Genomic DNA, 19,171 nt, shown 5'->3' on the forward strand with positions numbered 1-19,171 from the left:
CAATGATTTTTAATGCCTTTCTTGCTTCAGGTGTTAACATTCGGGGTGAATTTGGATCTGATGGACCTTTTAGGATATCAAATAAAGGTCCCAATTCTCCTGTTGGAATACCTAGATAAGGCCTTATCCAATTTATGTCTCCTAATAACTTTTGAAAGTCATTAAGTGATTTGAGTTGATCTACTCGTATTTGAATTTTTGGTGGATGGACCATGGTTGAGGATAATAGAACTCCTAAATAATTAATTGGAAAATTTAATTGTACTTTATCTATTGCTATCTCTAGATTATAATTTTTTAATGAGTTTGTAAGTGTGGCATAACATTCTAGCAACGTGTTTTTAGCTTTGTGTGCTAATAATACATCATCCATATAATGAAATATTTGTAGTTCAGGATTTTGATTTCTAAGTGGCTGGATTACTTTGTTAACATAAATTTGACACATAGTTGGGCTGTTAGCCATCCCTTGAGGGAGTACTTTCCATTCATATCTCTGATCAGGACCTTCATGATTTAGTGCAGGGATAGTAAATGCAAAACGTGGACTATCTTCAGGATGAATTGGAATTGAAAAAAAAACAATCTTTAATATCTATAACTAAAACATACCAAGTTTTTGGCAAAGCAGACAATTGAGGAATCCCCGATTGAGCAGGTCCCATAATGACCATTTCATTATTAATGGCTCTTAAATCTTGCAATAATCTCCATTTACCAGATTTCTTTTTGATGACAAAAATGGGAGTATTATGGGGAGATACGGAAGGTTGTACATGTCCTTCTGCTAATTGTTGTTTGACCAGATCATGGGCTACTTGTATCTTTTCTTTAGTCAAGGGCCACTGAGGAACCCATACTGGTCTTTCTGATTTCCATGTAATTTTTATTGTCTCAGTGGCCCTTTGTGAAAATCCAACCCATATCTGTCTGTTCCTTGATCTATTTGTATTGGTGCTGCTATACCTTGTTCTTGTTTTTCTAATCTTTTTCCTTTCCTAAAACCTTGTCTAGCCATAATAGTGGGTGCATTTTGATTGATATTATTTGTTAATGTCAAACCTAATTGATCTAGGACATCTCGTCCCCATAAATTTACGGGAAGATAATCCAATACATATGGCTGTATAGTTCCTTCACATCCTTCAGGATCCTTCCAATCTAATACCATTGCACTTCTATCGGGATTAGTTGCCACTCCTAGGCCTCGAAGCGTTTGAGTGGCTTGGTGTAATGGCCAATGTTTTGGCCATTCTTGACGAGAGATAATGCTAAGGTCTGCACCTGTATCCAGTAGCCCATTAAATTCATGTCCTTGAATATTTAGTTTTAGCATGGGGCGAGAATCTAAATTTAAAGAAAGCATAGCCCAATCTACACCTGTGGAGCCTAATCCCTTGGAACCTCTTTCTACAGCATGACTGGAAATTTTATCATGTAGGCTTGGTATTATTAGTAACAGTGCTATTCTATCTCCTGGTGAAATTATTGATATACCCTTTGGAGAACTGGCTATAATTTTTATTTCACCTTCATAATTGGGATCAATTACCCCAGGACTTATCATAAGTCCTTTTAGAGTAGAAGAGCTGCGTCCCAATAGCAAGCCTACTGTTCCTTTGGGAAGAGGTCCTTTTACCCCTGTGGGAATGATTTGAACTCCCATCTCTGGAGTTAGTACTGATTTGGCGGAGGCGCAGATGTCCAACCCTGCGCTCCCTCTGGTTTGTCTGATGAGGGATCTGATGTCCTGGGCACTGCCCTGATGGGGTTGCTGGGGTTGCTGGGTTCCTCTAGTGCTCCATATATTTGTGGTTTGGGGCCCCGGAGCATTGGGGCCCCCTGTCCATTTTTTGGCAACGGAGCCCGATGCCTTTGTCCATGATATTGTGGATAAACACCTTGTCCTTGTTCGTTTTTTGATAATGGAGTACCCTCTATGGTGGTTTGAGAATGGTATTCATTAGCCCAATATAATGGAGTACCCTCTATGGTGGTTTGAGAACGGCATTCATTAGCCCAATATAAGGGAAAGGGAAGAGAAAGCTGCCAGCCTGACACTAAGTAGATTCAATGAAAGCTGATGTTTACTTCAGTTCAGGTAAGTACGCAAGTTTCTTCTGTTTTTAGAGCTTTTGGTGGTTTTAGGAATTGTAGGCCTGTTTCACCAAGTGTGTGTATGTTAGGTGGTTACCACACAGGCAGCTTAGCAAGTGGACCCTGACACCATCTGTATTTATGTGTTAATAATAACTATAACCTTCTGCAAGCATTTGAGTTTGTGATCCCTATGTCCTTAACCATTTTAACTCTTCTAAAAACATTGAGTCATTTCCTACTCTGTGTCTTCATTACTTTTCCAGTGACTGACTCATTGAAAAATATTTTGAAAATCTAGAATTTTGTTTATCATAGGAACTTCTCTGCTAACCAAGTCCTCCTCTTCCCTCAGATGAAGATGAGGAGAGTGAAGAATCAAGTGAAGATGAATCCAGCTTGGAGAGCGACGAGGAGGAGTCTGGATCCGAAGATGAGGTTTTTGATGATTCTATCTGCCCAACAAGTAAGTAGGATAAAAGCCAGTGTTCTCTGAAGTGTGAACATGGATAGACAGGACTGAGAGGATCGCTATTTTTTTTGATTTCTCAATTCTGTTAATAAAATTTAAGAAAAGGGTGGTTTAAAATGTATGAAGTAGAATCTAATGAAACTTTGGGGGGGGGGCTCTCTGAATAATTGATTATCTGTTCCTTTAGGCAGCCTTTTATAAATAGCAAATTAAATAATCTGAAACTGATGGTTATAGAATCAGTTACTATGAATTATATAATAAATTTGATTTTCTAGAGAAACACTTGATAGTAACTTCTATAGATTTTTTTTTACAATATTTTCCTTTTTTTGGAAAAAATCCATTCAAATTTTTCTATTTCAAATCTGTTTTGTAAGAATAGTTTGTTTGTTTCTAAAGTGTGGTGATATTTTATTTAACAGCCTCATTACAAAAGTAGCAGAGTGAGCATGGAAGCAGGATTTAGGAAGAAGCCCCAGCAGGCTGCATGTGAATGGGTCACCTCTCCCACAGGCTTCCCAGGGCAGCCAGTCTGTAACAGGGACTTCTGTGTTTAAGGAGATAGGCAGTGTGTAGGGAGGCTGTGCCCAAGACTCATGGCCTGAGGGCTTGGCTAACACTACAGACCCTGGATCATCCCTGCCTTTTTTTTTTTTTTTTTTGTACTGGGAATTAAACCCAGGGGTGCTTTAACACTGAGCTACATCCCCAGCCTTTTTATTTTGTATTTTGACACTAAGTTGCTGAGGCTCTTCACCAACTTGGGATCTTCATGGTTCAACCTCTAAAAAATTGGGATTACAGACCTGCATTAATGCGTCTGGCATTTTTTGGGGGGGAAGTAGGGGGTACTGGGGACTGAACCCCCTGGGCACTTTATCACTGAGCTGAGCTACATCTCTAGTCCTTTTTGAAAAAAGTTATTATTATTAATATGTTAACTTGGGTCTTGTTAAGTTACTGTGGATCTCACTAAATTGCTGAAGCTGGCCTTGAACTTGTGATTCTCCTGCCCTAGTTGCCCAAGGGGTTGCTGGGATTACAGGTGTGCACCACCATTCTAAGATCCCCTCCAATTTTAAACAGCAATCTAAGGTTGTCTTCCCAATATCAGCCACCATCCCTGCCACACAGTTGAATTCCCCTCAATAGGACACACTTCCACCTAGCCAGCCAGGAAGGCAGCAGCTAAACATTGTGATGGGTGACCCTGAAAGTGTTTAGAACAACTTTTCCCAACTGTCCTGGGGGCCTGAACCCTGGCTTTGCCATGTTCCCAAGGAGGCCGCAGCGACTCTTGGGTCCTAGAGTACCCAAGTAGGAGCCAAGGTTGAGAGAAGAAGGCTGTGGCGAGCATCCAAAGGGGAGCCCTGGACTTTGTTCCTGATAAACCAGGGGCCTAGGACGGGCTGCCCGGAGGCTCAAGTTTGCTCTGTTGGGAAGGCCACCAGTAGGCAGGGATTGACCCGTATCTCTGGGGAAGCCAGCAGAGGGCCTAAGAGGCCATCCATGGAGTTTGTGTTGAGGTCCAGTCTCCAGTAAGCTTCTCACAGAGGCAATTCATTAGCTTTGCAAAGACTCAAGCTTTTCCACCACCAGAAACCTCAGGGAAGAACAGGAGCAGGCAAAGAGGAAAGCCAGGGAGGAGGTAAAGGAATCTAGAAGCAGAGTTAAGAAAACATGACTACCACCCGACTTGCCTTCCCTTCATCTGTCTGCATTCGCCCTTCTACCAAGAAGGCCTGGCTGGGAGAGGGGCTATGGGGGCCTCTGTGGAAGGGTACTTGGTACTGGCTTCCTGGAAATGATTGGACATTTATATTTACTGTTTCCATAGTGAAACAAATTTGGGACAGCTAAATCAATCTTCTTATAGTCAAGATGAATGGCTCTGCAGAGTAAATAATTTTCTTTGGTTTATAATTTGACTTTCTAGATATTTAAAATAAAGTTTTAATAAAATGTCAAAAGTTTAATTTCAAACAAATTCTAAATCTTGTTTCACTTTTGAAAACCAGAGTCTTATTAAGATCATATTTATAATAGAGGAGAGCACAGAAAGGCAACCATTTTCCAGCAGGATTAGAGCTTGAACAATATCATGCGGCCAGCGTAGTGGTGGAGCTAGGGCCAGAACCGTGGTTCCCAAATACCATTTATTGTTATTTTTTACATTCCTGATCTATTACTTGGTGGATCTATGTGGCCCTTGGTGTGATGGTGGAATTAGTACAGAGATAATGCACTTGAAACCCATTTAGTCACATTGTAGTTATATCAGCTAACACTTAGGGTCTTCGTGTACAGGATAAGGAAATAGTTCCCGCCTTGCAGGGTCCAGCCTGGAGTGAGACAGTGTGCATAAAGGGCCAAACATAAAGTCTGGTTCAGAGTGCTGTTCAGAGTATCAGTGCTAGGGTCATTATTACTGTCTTAATTATTAATACTATTGGTCATTTTCTCCAGGGACAGTGGAACCATAAGTGTAGAGGAAATGTGTTACCATGGATCTACACACAGATTTTAATTACGAAGTCCCAAAGTTCACATTTCTAGTACTACTACATTCCCTAACAAATTAGGCTATATTTTTATTTTATCTTTCTTTTCAGATTGTGATAAGGGTCTTTTTGAACTTGCCATTCAACTTCGAGAAAAAAGATTGGACATTGAGGAGGCCTTAGTTGAAGAAAAGAAAACTGTTGATAATCTCAAAAAGGAATATGATACATTGTCCAAAAAAGTACGGTGGTCTGCCTTTTTATTTGTTGTCTCCCAACTATGATATTGCAACTTCATAGCAGTGGCATTGTTAAGAATTCTCAGAGAGAAACATTTCAAATGTTATGATCAGGTTTTTTTTCTTCTTAAGGAAGTGTGTTGGGGGGTGTCATTTTTTTTTTTTTAATGATTGGACTTTACCTTAATCATTAGTCTCCAATTATTTTTTTCTTTATTGGTACCAGGGATTAAATTTAGGGGCACTTTATCACTGAGCCACATCTCCAGCCCTATTTTGTATTTTATTTATAGACAGACTCTCACTGAGTTGCTAAGCACCTCACTTTTGCTGAGGCTGCCTTTGAACTTGTGATCTTCCTGCCTCCTGAGCCTCTGGGATTAAATGCACCCCTACACTCAGCTTCCAAACTTTTTTGATTATATAATTCTATATGTAAAAAAAAAAAAAGTAGCACCCCCACAATAAATTGGTAAGTATTTACAAATTGTACTTAGGAAATATTGTTTTAGTAGAGTTATATGTTATAAAGCATTAATTCACAAGAATAAGATAAAAATAAATCGAAATAGAAACTGATATTTCTGATATACTGTTGTACTACAACAGATCATTTTGTTGATCCTCTGGGGTGCATGCATTTCATGTTGGAGATCACAAAGCTAAACTTCTAGTATAATATTGATTACTTTCTGCCTTTTCTGTTCCTTTTCCCTCTGAGGGTTCTTGTTTAGTACAATATCATTCAACTTGATTCCTATTTAGAAATATTAAAAAAATAGAAATATTTTTGATAGATTGGTCTCCTCTTGCAAATAGAAAATGATCTTGAAAACTTCCATGCTTCTTAGAGATAAAGCATATGCTTTAGAAATACTGAAGCTAGTAGTTTAATTATTTAAAGCACTTTTTCCATTAATTTATTGAGGTTATTATGAACAAACAAGAATTTTTATCATTTTAACAAAGATTCCATGCCCAGGGCTGCTTTTCATGTAGAAAATGAAAGTTAGTCAAGGATGTGTCTTCTAAGCTCTTATTCACAAAAAGTATACAGTTCTGGGAACACAGGAATGATTAAAAAAGTAATATGGTTTTGAACTTGGTGGGAAGAGAATAATATAGACTCCTGGAATGCAGACTGGAATGGTGCCCTTCACCACAGCCTGGCCAAAGACACCCTTCTGGCCCTGTACTTCCTCCCTCATTTACCACTTAGGTATCCATTCACTGAGTCTTGTCAGCATCTCTCACATGGGACTTTCTGCAGGTAAAAATCGTGGCAATGAATCTGAATGCAGCAGAGGAGGCCCTGGAGGCTTATCAGAGAGAGAAGCAGCAGCAGCTGAATGAACTGCTGGTTGTGTTACCGCTCAAGCTCCACCAGGTGATGTGTCTGAGAGGCCGCCCCACCCTGCATGAGCAGAAGAGTCATCATACCCAGGCTTCTCTAAAAAACATCTGTGGGTCACCAACGGGGGAAACTATGGTCCTTGGACTGAAGATTCCACCTGTAGAATGACACCAGATTTTTCTTATCTATTAACAGACTGTTTTTAAAGCATAACATTAAAAAAAAACCCCACAGATTTTCTTGTGGCTCATTATCCCCTTAAAAGTTTAATCATTTCAGCTCTAGAGAAATGATATAAGGATGAAATGGCCTGGAGGTTGAAGTGTAGGATCTTGCACACATGTCGCTTATCACACCACCTGAAACATCAGACATGAACTGAAGAATTATCTTCATTTAATCTCTACTCAGACCCAAGGAAAACATTTTTTCTTTATTCCCTCTCTTTGTTCATTTACACTTTAATTTATTGAGGTTATTTTGTTGTACTGTAATATATTAAATTGTAGGAATATAGATCAGTGAGGAAAAGAGGTTCATTGTATCCTCTTTTCTCAGGTTAAGAGAAAAAGCTGTATTTTAGGAGAGAAAAAACAAACAAACAAACAAACAAACAAAAAAAACCCAGGATCAGCCTTCTATATATTCTGTGTAACCTGTTCCAAACTGATGAGCCCTCTCTAGCAGTTTGCCTACAGCACCAAGCAGGAAGTGTTAGTTCCATTGTTAAACAGTAGACAGTAGGCAGCATATGTGCGGGAAGATGTGCTGTCCTTAGAGAGGCATAATATGGCTTGCTATTTGCCAACTTTCTGTTTACCTGGTCACTGTCACTCATGGTGAGAGAGAGAGAAAGAGGCCCAAGGGCATTGAACTAACCCAGGGTGAGAGAAGGCAGCTCTCCCCCTGGGCTTTCTCCACTTTATACTTTGTACCTTTGTCTATTTCATTTATTTTTATTTTTTACAGATAGAGTACATGCAATCTGGGGAAATACCCCATGATCTTTCGGGCACTTTGGTCTTCTCTAATCAATCCTTGGGACGGCTGCAAGCACGAATCATACAGCTCCATGAAGAGAACTCCAGGCAGCAGAAACTGAACAAAGAATGCCGGGAGAGACGGAAACGGCTCATCCGAGAAAAGAGAGAGATGGTAAAAACCATCCGTAGTGAGTATCTGAGCCCAAGGATTATCTAGGATTAGTTATGGGCCCACAGGGGAACCGTCGAGCAATAGTCTCCAACTTAGAAAATAGTGATCGCAGAGTCAAAACCACTGAGAGAGGAGACAAATTCACCTTCTCATTTTTCTACCTCACCAACCAACTCTCCTGATAGTTTGAAAAGATCACTGTCCTATTTGAAACGAAATCCTTTATCACAGGACTGTTTTACTTTGTGTATGATAAAATATAGAATAGCATCATAATCCACATACCCACTACCACACTCAAGAAATAAAACATCATGTTGTATTGGAAGCTCCTTTTCCTTCTAATGCCATCTGCTGCTCCTTCCAGAGTTAAAGCAGGGTGTGCACCTACAAGTATGTATATGTTCTCGAATGGCACGTAGAACCACCTTACACATTTTTGCAATGATGTTTTTATTTTGTGGTTCACTTTATTAAGCTGATTTTTTAGTTATTTCTCTTTTTTTAAAGAGAGAGAATTTTTTAATATTTATTTTTTAGTTTTTGGTGGACACAACATCTTTATTTTATTTTTATGTGGTGCTGAGGATCGAACCCAGCGCTCGGCGCATGCCAGGCAAGCAAGTTACCGCTTGAGCCACATCCCCAGCCCAGTTATTCATCTTACTACAGCTAATTTATTCACTTTAGTACTCTAGTATTCCATTGCATGCATATAAAAAGATTTTCTTCTTCAGTCTCCTCTTGATGGATATTTAGATATTTCTCATTTTTCATTATTACAATGTTACAGTAAATCTTATATGCTTCTCCTGTGCACACACATGAGGAGGTGAATCCCTAGTACTGGGATTCCTGGGTTATGGAGGGTTTCGTACACTTCCTGCTTTCCTAGGTATTGCCAAGTTGCCTCCTCATAGTGAACCAACATATCCTCCTCTGGGAGTGTAGAAGAAGTGGCCCAGCTCCACCTTGTTGTCAACCCTTCACACTATCAGACTATAGTGTTTTTGTCAGTGTGGTGAATATTATATTTCATTGTGATTCTTATTCATATTTCCTCAATTACTAGTGAATTGAACATTTTTTATACACAGTTATTTGCCATTTATTTGTTTTCTTTCTCTAATCTATCATAGCTTTGGCCCATTTTTCATTTCTATTTTATATTTTTTTTATTAATTTTAAGGAATTCTTAATTTTTGTCCATTAAATCTACTTTGAATCTTTTTTAGTTTGTTGCATGCTTTTTTACCATCTCTGCAGATGTTTGAAATCTTAATAGTGGTGAATTTGATCTATATTTTAATGACTTGTGATTACTTTAAGAAACCATCTCCTATTTCAAGATCATAAAGGTAATTTTCAGTTCATCAATCCCACTACTAGGTGTATATCTAAAGGAAATGAAATCAGTATGTCCAAGAGATGCATGCACACCTATGTTTATTACAACACTCTTCATAATAGCCAAGATATAAAATCAGCCTAAGTGTCCATCACAGATGAGTGGATGAAGAAAATGTAATGTATATACATAAGGGAATATTATTCAACCTAAAAAAGAAGGAAATACTGTCATTTTAGACAATATGAATAAACCAGGAGGACATTATATTAAGTGAAATAAATCAGGCACAGAATGACAAATACCATAAGATCTCACTAATATGTATAGTGTTAAAACGTTAGACTCATAGAAACAGTAGAGTTTGTGAAGTAGGGTTTGGAGGTTGGGAAGATATTGACTTAAATATAATATTCAGTGGGACAGGAAGAAGAGGTTCAGGTGTGCTGTTGCACAACAAAATGACTGTAGTTACACCAACATATTATCTTCTTAGAAATGGCTGAGAGAATAAGTTTAAAATGTTCCTACCACATACAAAAAATTGGGTATGTGAAGTAGTATGTTAATTAGCTCAATTTGGCCATTCCACAAAGTATACCTATTTCAAAAGAACTTTTTGCATACAATAAAGATATATAATTTTTGTCAATTAAAAAAAAGATATGTTTTAATAGGTTTCTTTACTAATAATGTTCTTCACATTGTCTTTAGTTTTCCTGGAATTGTGATAAGTGTGTGAGATGCATAGTATAAAGGGAATTCTCTTTTAGAATACTTTTTGTAATATTTGGTATATGGGATGTATGTAGAAGTTATCAAGTATTATAACAAAATGAATCCTGTGAACTCACCACCAAACTTAATGACAACAGTGTTACCAATATTGTAGCTCCTGCCTACGGGCACTGTCTCTATTCCATTTGTCTTCCTATTCCCAGAGATAACCACTATTTCCAACTTTATGTTTAGCATTCCTTTCTTTTTTAAAAAAATTTTTGCACAATTATATGTATTCCTAACTAACACGTTGCCTTAAGACTTTATATAAAAAACATTATATGTATCTCTTTGAAGCATATTATTTCATTTACTATTATTTTTCTAAGATTAGGAGTGGAGTGAATAAGGAGAGGCCCAGGAAAGGAAGAGGGAGAGACAATGGGCAGGGTAGGGCAGACCATGAAGGGCCTTGGACAGCACAGCAAGGATTTTCATTTTTACTTGGACATGATGGACTTCATAAAGTGCCTTCTCTCAACCTAATGCTAGATGCTGTAGAGATCAATAATTTAAAAAATAAAAAGGGTCATAAACCAATTGGAGCCTGTTAATAGTCTGAGGAGGGGCAGATGGAAATGTATTTGCCATTTGGGAAAAATGAGTCCATTTCACATAGGATTTTGAAGATGAAAAGACAATACAGAAATAGACATTTTAAGTGAGAAAATTAGCAGGTGAAAAAAACGAAGAGGAAAAATCAACGGGTAACGTAAATATCATCTTGCAAAAAATGTTCCATAGAATTTTATTGTTATTGGTGTCCATTTAATAATAATGGGCACCAGTGAACAGCCTGAGTCAGTGACTGTCTTTTTTTTTTTAGAAATGGAAGAAACCGTCCGTCAACTAATGATTGACAAGTTTGGCCGGGTGATAGATCTAGAAGCCCTTCAGACTCTTTCTGTTAATACAGCACTTGAAGAACTAAAGATCAGAAAACTTCGAAAAGAGCTGAATAATGCAAAGGAAATGAAGATGTGGGAGGTGAGGAGAAGGGTCAGGTAGTTTTCTTTCATTGGATCTGGGTGGCGAGTGGGAGCTCTGAAAAACTGTGGTTCCTGGGAAGTATCTGTGCAGCTGGAGATGGGTCTGTGAGTCCTGCTTGGCTCTCCCAGGATCTTTGGCCTGCTCACTTGGAGAGGTTTGTCTATCTTGAAATGACAGCTGCATCACTAAGTTTTGTTATCAGAGGTTGAGAGTCTACTGTGGAGTGATCGATCCTTGGTCCTTGGGAATAAGGCCTAAGATTAAGGCAGTGACCCAGCACAGAAACAGAAGGACAGCAAACAGGAATGTTTTCTTAGAGCAGGTTCTTTGTAAGGTAAGGGAAGGACAAGAAAAGAGATATACCCCAGGGAGAGGGGCAAGCATATCAGCTAGGGACCAAAAATGTGACAAAAATGATTAAGTTTCCAGTTTTTGTTCAGACAGGAGGTAAGAATTTGCAGTGGACCAAAACCTTGGAGTGTCAGGTAGACATGCGTCTTTGGGCCTTGTGCTTACACAGCTGCTGCCCATTTGGGGGAGGTCATATACCTCCACTGTGTGAAAATTGAGGTCATGTATCTGTGTATTTGGGCCATTTTGCACTTTCTGGCCTAATGTCCCCAATGACATATCATATAATAGTCAACTGACCCTAAGAGCAGCTTTTGGGGGCATGCATGACCTAGAGAGAGAGATGTCCCCAATGGGAGAGAATGTGAAGCCTCTTTCTGAATGTGGAAGACTGGTAGTGTCATTCAGTGAGTCTCAGTAGTCTGCCTACCTTCCTAAGATATTTTTCTTTCTTAGCCCTACCCATACAAGGGGAAGGGGGAATTTATGTCCTATGGCATGGCACAATAGATATGGAGTCCTCTGAGTGAGTTGCCAGTCAGGGGACCATTTTCAGCCTCTGCCCCACCCTAACTCCTTCTGTTCCCTTCTAGTATCTATGCTAATGGTTTTAGGGTACAAATGAATGTAAATATGATGCAAACTGGTGTAAAAGACCATGGACAAGGCAGGCATGGTGGTACATGCCTGTAATCCCAGCTACCTGAGTGGATGAGGCAGGAGTACTACAAATTTGAGGTCAGCCTTAGCAATTTAGCAAGACCCTGTCTCAAAATAAAATAAAGTAAAATAAAATAAAATAGGTTGAGTATTCTACTACTCAGTGGTAGAGTGCTTACCTCATGTGTGAGCCCCTGGGTTTAATCCCCAGCAAAACACACACACACACACACACACACACACACACACACAGAGACACACACACACATACACACACACAGAATCACAGAGCCTACTTTGGGGCCTATTTTAAAGTGTAAATGCCCTGAAGGTGTTAGAAATGGAACTGCTATCTTCTGATGATCCTCATTGTATTATTGCATAGTTTTGGTATGCTGTTCTAATTTGGAAATTAGAAAACACGTCTAAATAATAAGTTTTGTAAGGGGCATCAACTGTGTAGCTGTTGGGGTCTGAGAAGATGTTAATATCTATATATCATTTCCTGATCCATGAGATGAGACAGTGCCCCACTTCCAGCTTGATTCAGGACAGGACTTTTAATGAAGTTTTTATAAGTCCACAAATCATTATGGATTGTCTAATTTCCAGTCTCGTCTTATCAGCAGATAGGCTAGAAGGAAAGGTTCCTAGGGCTGTCTTGTCCAATGACCCTGTCTTATCTTTGACAATCTGAGGTTGATCACAGTACTTTGAAGAGGCAAGTTGTTTAGGTGTTCATGTCAATTGAACTGGTCCCTATCAGGGGAACATTGGAGATAATATGTGCAATGTAAAAAATTTTTTTGAAGCAACTCAAGAACAGAAGAGAGCCATTACACACATATATATGTGTCCATTCAAACCACCTACCTGAGATAGACTGGGAAAGGGCACTAAATGGGAGTTTTTCTGCTTAAATTGTCATCCTTTTTTGTAGTAAGTACCAGTATCCACACTAATATTATTATTCAATGATACAGGGATATCTATCTGTATCTTGTTTTACTTACTTTTATCTTTGAGCATTCCTACATTCTTCTTATGTTTAATAAGAACAGACTCACCACCATTACTGCAGATTACATCTTTATATTGGCTTCTGATTACATTTTTTTTGGGGGGGGTACTAGGGATTGAACTCAGGGGCACTTAACCACTGAGCCACATCCCTGGCCCTATTTTGTTTTTTATTTGTCTCACTGAATTGCTTAGTGCCTTGCTATTGCTGAGGCTCGCTTTGAATTCCTGATTCTCCTGCCTCAGCCTCCAGAGCCACTGGGATTACAGGCATGTGCCATCACACCCAGTTCTGATTACATTTTCATATGTACATATCACTCCTTTTGCCTGATGATTTTGACCAAATCTGGACATTTTTTTCTCTTATTCACTTAATTTATTTTGTTTCTTCCTGCCTTGGTAGGAAAAGATTGCTCAACTGCGATGGGAAATAATGATGAAGACAAAAGAACACACCAAAAAGCTTCATCAGATGAATGACTTATGCATCGAAAAGAAGAAGCTTGATACTCGGCTGAATACACTACAGAACCAGCAGGTATGTTCCTTCTCTTCATAGCCTTTTTCAGAATTGAGGGAGCTCTGCCAAGGTCACTATTCACAAGAATGTCACATGCTGGAATTGAAACAGACCTTGATCTTGGACCATTTCCAGGCCCCCTGCATCCCTGAGGACACTGAGTTCATATTAGCCACCTTAGAGTGGGGCTCTCTCTCGAAGGACTCATTTTATTGGATGTCTCCTGGATGCCATGAACTTATATAAGCACTAATCTATAGGGTTTGCCTTACTCCTAGAAAGGTGAGGTTATATAGGAATAAATGAGGATACCATACACTCCCTGAGTTTAATGGTAAACATTCACTTCCAATATCGTTATTTCATTTGACCTAAAGCAGGCATCTTAAATTCTGAGAACTTGCATATTCCTTTGCTAAAATGCTTGCTATTTTTTTGTGTGTATTTCAACTTGCTATTCTATAATATTTATTGAGCCTAACATAGTATTTAAACAGAATGAAGTAGATGATTTTTAATGAAAGTTTACCCAATTCAAGCCTTGCCCTCTAGAAACCTGATACCACAGAGCTACTGAGTCAGGAGTGTAGAAAGGGGTGGGAAGGGAGGGCTGCCAATCTGCACATTAACAAACTTTATAGGTGATTCTGATGCATGCCAGAATTTAAGAATCAGTGGTCTAAACATAAGTTCCAACGTAGGAAGATTTCTTCCTGTGGAGAATGAATAAGGATTTGGAGATATAATTGGAGATTAGAACTGGAAGAAAGACTAGAATTTGGATATCAAGGGCCCTTTATCCAAATTGAAGAATTTTTGAGTGAAGAATCAAGGAGTGTTTGAGAAAATCAATGCCTAAACAAAATCTTATGGACTAAGCAGCCAATGAAATTGGTTGAGTTGGTGTGTTTTTTTAAGTCCATATGCATCGAAAAGGAAAGCTCAGAGGCAGGAGATCAGTTGAATGGGAAACAAAATTACCAGTCTATATATTTTTTACTTAATATGTCTTTACATGTAAGGCATCTTTACATTGGATATCTCATTTAATCCTCAAAACACTACTTTTCAAAGCTTAGAGAAGTTAAATAACTTTCTCAGGCCCTCAAAGATAATGCATAGTTAAGTTAGTTTTTAAACCCAAGTGTATCTGCCTCCAAAGCTGACTCCATTGCTTCTTACAATAATGATCTAGGAATAAAGTGTGGAGGTATTTGGTAATGAAAAAGGTAAATGCCAAAAGACATACCAAAGTAAGAAAATTCAAAATTTGATTGAATATGGTAAGAAAAATGGGGGTAAAGTTACCAACTGGAATGATAGGGCATGAGTTGGCATATCAGTCATGCTTTTAGCACAAGTAATCAAAAGTTTCATTGAGAGTGACTTAAACACTTGGCAGATATATATATATATATTTATTTTCTCATTTGACAAGAAGTCTGGAAGGAGATGACTGTATTTTGGCTTAGTGAGTCTGTAATGTCAAGGTCAGTATCTCAGTGATTCTGTCAGTGTTTTTTTTTTAAAGTCACAAGATGGCTTCCAAGCTCTGTTCCATATCTATGTGCCAGTCTCTTTTGTCCCTTTTAATAAAAAAGCAAAGATTTTTCTGGATACAGTGGCATATGACCTGGAATTCCTGCTATTTGGGAGGCTAAGGCAGGAGGATCAGCCTGGGCAACTTAGTGACATCCTGTCTCAAAATTAAATTTTAAAAAGTAGGGATAAGAATGTAACTTAATGGCAGAGTGCTTGCTTGACCAGCAGGAGTAAGACCCCTGGGTTTAATCCCTAGTTATCACCAGGAAAAGAAAAAAAGCAAAGAAAGAAAGCAAAACTTTTTTTGCTTACATCCACTTAGCCACCCTTAGCTGAAAGAAAAACTAGGTGAGATTGGGGTTTAGCTTTCACAATAAACATACTATTTCCCTGCAAGTTAAACATTATTCAATTTTTAATTAAAGAACAAGGTTAGCATTTTGATGTTATCTGAGGACCCTCCGATGTCCTGGGTTTCTGTAAATCTAGAAAAAGGTTACTTATTAGTAAGTTTTATGACAAAAGTGTTTTCAGTTCATTTCCCAGGAATAAGGAATCTCAGAGTTACTTATAAAGATACAAAATGCCTTCTTTCCCTGGAGAACAGGAGACAGAGAAAGGTAACTGTTTCAAGTCATTAGTGGGCTTCAGTCAGAGGAGTTATGTGCAGTCAAGCTAGTAGGAAACGAATAATGTAATGCTCAGCTACATGACCTCCAAAATTAGTGGTTTCTAAAGTAATCTAACAGCGAGGGAAGGAAGAGGATTTATTTGGATTTCCCCTTGGTTACAGTGGTATATAGTGGTAATGGAAAAACCATGGACTTTTGGTTTCAGGCAACTTGTTTCTACCCTGCTTCAAGCCCTTAAAAATACAGAACCTGGGGCCAGTTAGCAAATCTCTCTCTCTCTCAGTCTCAGTTTCCTTATCTGTAAATCTGTAGCTACAGTTGCTATGATGATTAGATGAAAAGACACATTTTTATTGAGCATCTACTTAGTAACAAGCATAAGAGCAGGTAATGAGTAGGTAATGAGCAGGTAATGGGGAGACTCAGTCATACTGGACCCTATCTCTAGGAGGCATAAGACCCAGAAAGAGCGATGAAACCAAACAAGCATTTAGGTGGAACCATGTGAAATTGCTATATTTTAGGTTAAAAATCTGTTGAATGTCATGGTTTCCTATGGTTCAACTTGGTAATGAGCAGTGACTGTTTAAACTGACTGTGAGATCTGCCATTCTAACAGATAGTTTTACATTCCAAATGATGCTTAAAGCAGAGAGGTGTTTTCTCCCAACAGGGCAATGCCTTCCAGAGCCTTCGGAAAGCAGATATTGTGGCAAGAGAGAAGATGGCTGAATTGGTCCAAGCCCAGGCAGAAAGGATTTCAGCCTTAAAGGAAGAGATTGCTCTTTTGCGCAAGAAAGGAGGTCTCATCCTCCCACCCATTCTGGCTACACAAAAGAATGAATGAAATGAGCCCCATGAACCTTTAGGTCTGCTCTTTTCTCAAATCTGTCCAAGATCTCTGACATGATTCACCAGAACTTTTGTTTCCTTGTCACCTGCAACAGTCCTATTATGTTAAAGTCAACTTACCTAAAAATCAAAAACCAGATCCTGTTATGTAGTTTTAATAATTTTTCTCCAACTTGGTTATCTTAGAACTGTCTGCTGCACCCGACATCTAATTATTACTGCACTGAACCATTTTAGACATTTAGACCCTGCTGGATTGAATATAAAATCTCAGAAAGCCGTATATCAGAGTTGCCAGAAAGTGTCTGTAATGTATTCTGCTTTAGGAAAATGTGTTTTTCCAGTATTCTAAATATTTAACCATTGGCAAGAAAAACTATCATTTAGCAATTTGTGAGAAAACTTCCTTTTCTTGGTTCTTGAATCCTTAGAAAATAAACTTTGTTTGTGTTATAGATTGTCTGAGAAAACACAAGAGAAAAAGAAACTATTTGCAAACAATATCTTAGAATAAGAAATATAAATTGGAATTTTGGCATTGTTGACTTTAGAAAGCAGTGCTTTGAGGGCTGGGATTTGGAAAGTGCAGACAGACACAGCAAAGTAGCCCTCTTTAGTTTGCTTTGGGTTGGCAGAAAGCAGAAAAGACACCAGCTTCCTGAATCAAACTCTCCAGTTCTGAGCAGAGCAGAGGAGCAGACTTTTCAAAACGGTTAATCAGGGGATTTTCTTTGTAGATTTTTTTTTTTCCAGCTCCATCAGTATCCTAAGTATCCCTGTACTTACTTATGTCCTATCCATCATCTTATAGGTTTGACTTGTCATTTGCTGATTTTGATACAAATCAGGAAGAAATTAAATAAATTTACATCTCTCCAGAAGTCCTCAGTAACCTTCACTTTCAATTATGCATAACATTTCTAACTAATTTAAGAGTATCTTTTGGTTGAAATTCATGACTGCAACCATTGAAGAATAATCTCCCCAACACCTGATTCTAATTAGTAACAGAACATGGCACTTTGAACTCAGAGCTCTGTGACTCTGTACTAATGAGCTTAGTTGAGGCTGTCCCAAGGTATAAGTTGGTCATTTAGAAGGAAAAGTGAAGGAGGCAATACTTGTATTGCATAAATGTGGAAGGCAATTCTGCAAAGCCATGACTTCCTAACCTGTGGTTAGACTGCTAACCTGCCCCACAAAAATATACAGACTGGATTTGCTTTCTTTGTATGTTAGAGTATTTTTAGAGGGTGGTCATTTGGCCTATTGTCTAAGATCCTTTTACATTCCCATTTAAGAGGACACAATCATTTATTATTTGTACCTATCACTATAAATCTGTAATAATAGCTTCTCTACTGGAGAATATCTTGTCATTGCTTTCTCTGTGTACTCTGAACTATCTGTGCCTTTCAAGCATTTTTAAAAAAATGTTCTAGTTATGACCCTGAGTGTTTTTATTTATTATTGTATTAAAAAATAACTCTAAAACTTAGTTAAAAAACATTATCTTACCCAGAGGATTTCTGAGGCTCAAGTATCTGGGAACCAGCTATGCTGTGCTACATACTTATATCCCAGAGGCTTGGGAGGTTGAGGCAGGAGGATCACGAGTTCAAAGCCAGCCTCAGCAAAAGCAAGTCATTAAGCAAGTCAGTGAGACCTCGTCTCTAAATAAAATACAAAATAGGGCTGGGGATGTGGCTCAGTGGTCAGTTGCCCCTGAGTTCAATCTCCAGTACCCTCCCCTCCAAAAAAGGAATGTGGGAACAGCTTAGCTGGGTGTCTCTGGCAGATGTGATATACCATCACCCTTGCCAAATGGTTCCCACAGGCCTGTCCAGGTAAGATGTGGAGTAGATTGTGAATACCAGGCAGTGATCACTGGGGGTTATTATGGGGCTGGACAAAGTTGGTCTCTGAATACACTCTTCAGGAGATACTATTCCATTTGCATCATAGGAACCATAAATTACATAATCTTCCTGGGCCTCATTTTATTATCTGACAAGTGAGGAATTTGGATAAACTCAATGCCTCTTTCCTACTCTGAAATTCAATGATTCTAATTGTAGCAAGAGTGAATTTAGAATATATGGAAGAGCAGTGTCAAGAATTCTATGCACATTTCATCTTAAGAGTAAAATCAATCAAGATTGTTTTTATCCCACCTTGAGCTAGACTAAATCTCAGCCACGCAACCAGCACGCTAGCTTCATATTAGAGGTTCGAAACATAGAAATTAACTAGGGAGTTCAAATTAAAGACACATAACTCTCAATTTACCTTTTTTTTTGCCCAGCTGAGAGACGGCTTCTCCCAGCTCTTGCCTCTAGCCACCTGATGCGGTAGCGAGGTTCACACAAAGAGGCCAGCAAGAGAGAGAGAAGCACGCCAGGGAGTGAGCTTTTATTGAGGAACAAAAAATTCAGGGGAAAATTCCATTTAATGAAGGTCGAGGCGGGCAGCATTCCAAGGTCAGGGTCAGTGATTGTTTTTTTAGGTTAGTGGTCAGTCACACCCCCACACGGACAAGCCCTCGCACCTGGGGCAGGGTGGGGAAGGCTCTGACACAGTGTGTCTAAGCACCTCACACCCAGCCAGAGAGGTAACTCAAATCACGTGCAAGAACGGCTTCCCACATAAATC

The 19,171-nt window shown here is 38.8% G+C and overlaps 1 protein-coding gene across 2 annotated transcripts in view; it reads left to right on the plus strand.

The window, feature by feature from the left end:
• Positions 1-17,400, plus strand: part of Cfap44 (cilia and flagella associated protein 44) — a 105,614-nt gene extending 88,214 nt beyond the window's left edge. The window contains exons 29-35 of one of the 2 annotated variants that reach the window (XM_005327676.4): positions 2,453-2,563; positions 5,185-5,315; positions 6,583-6,699; positions 7,636-7,837; positions 10,776-10,936; positions 13,377-13,511; positions 16,341-17,400. In XM_005327676.4, the coding sequence (XP_005327733.1) occupies positions 2,453-2,563; positions 5,185-5,315; positions 6,583-6,699; positions 7,636-7,837; positions 10,776-10,936; positions 13,377-13,511; positions 16,341-16,514 (1,031 nt within the window). In that variant the 3' untranslated portion in view covers positions 16,515-17,400. Of the gene's footprint in view, positions 1-2,452; positions 2,564-5,184; positions 5,316-6,582; positions 6,700-7,635; positions 7,838-10,775; positions 10,937-13,376; positions 13,512-16,340 lie in introns of those variants that run through there. The other variant, XM_040270368.2, reaches the window with a different exon arrangement.
• The last annotated feature ends 1,771 nt before the right edge of the window (positions 17,401-19,171 follow it).

The sequence above is a fragment of the Ictidomys tridecemlineatus genome, chromosome 3 (assembly GCF_052094955.1).
Source record: "Ictidomys tridecemlineatus isolate mIctTri1 chromosome 3, mIctTri1.hap1, whole genome shotgun sequence".
NCBI lineage: Eukaryota > Metazoa > Chordata > Mammalia > Rodentia > Sciuridae > Ictidomys > Ictidomys tridecemlineatus.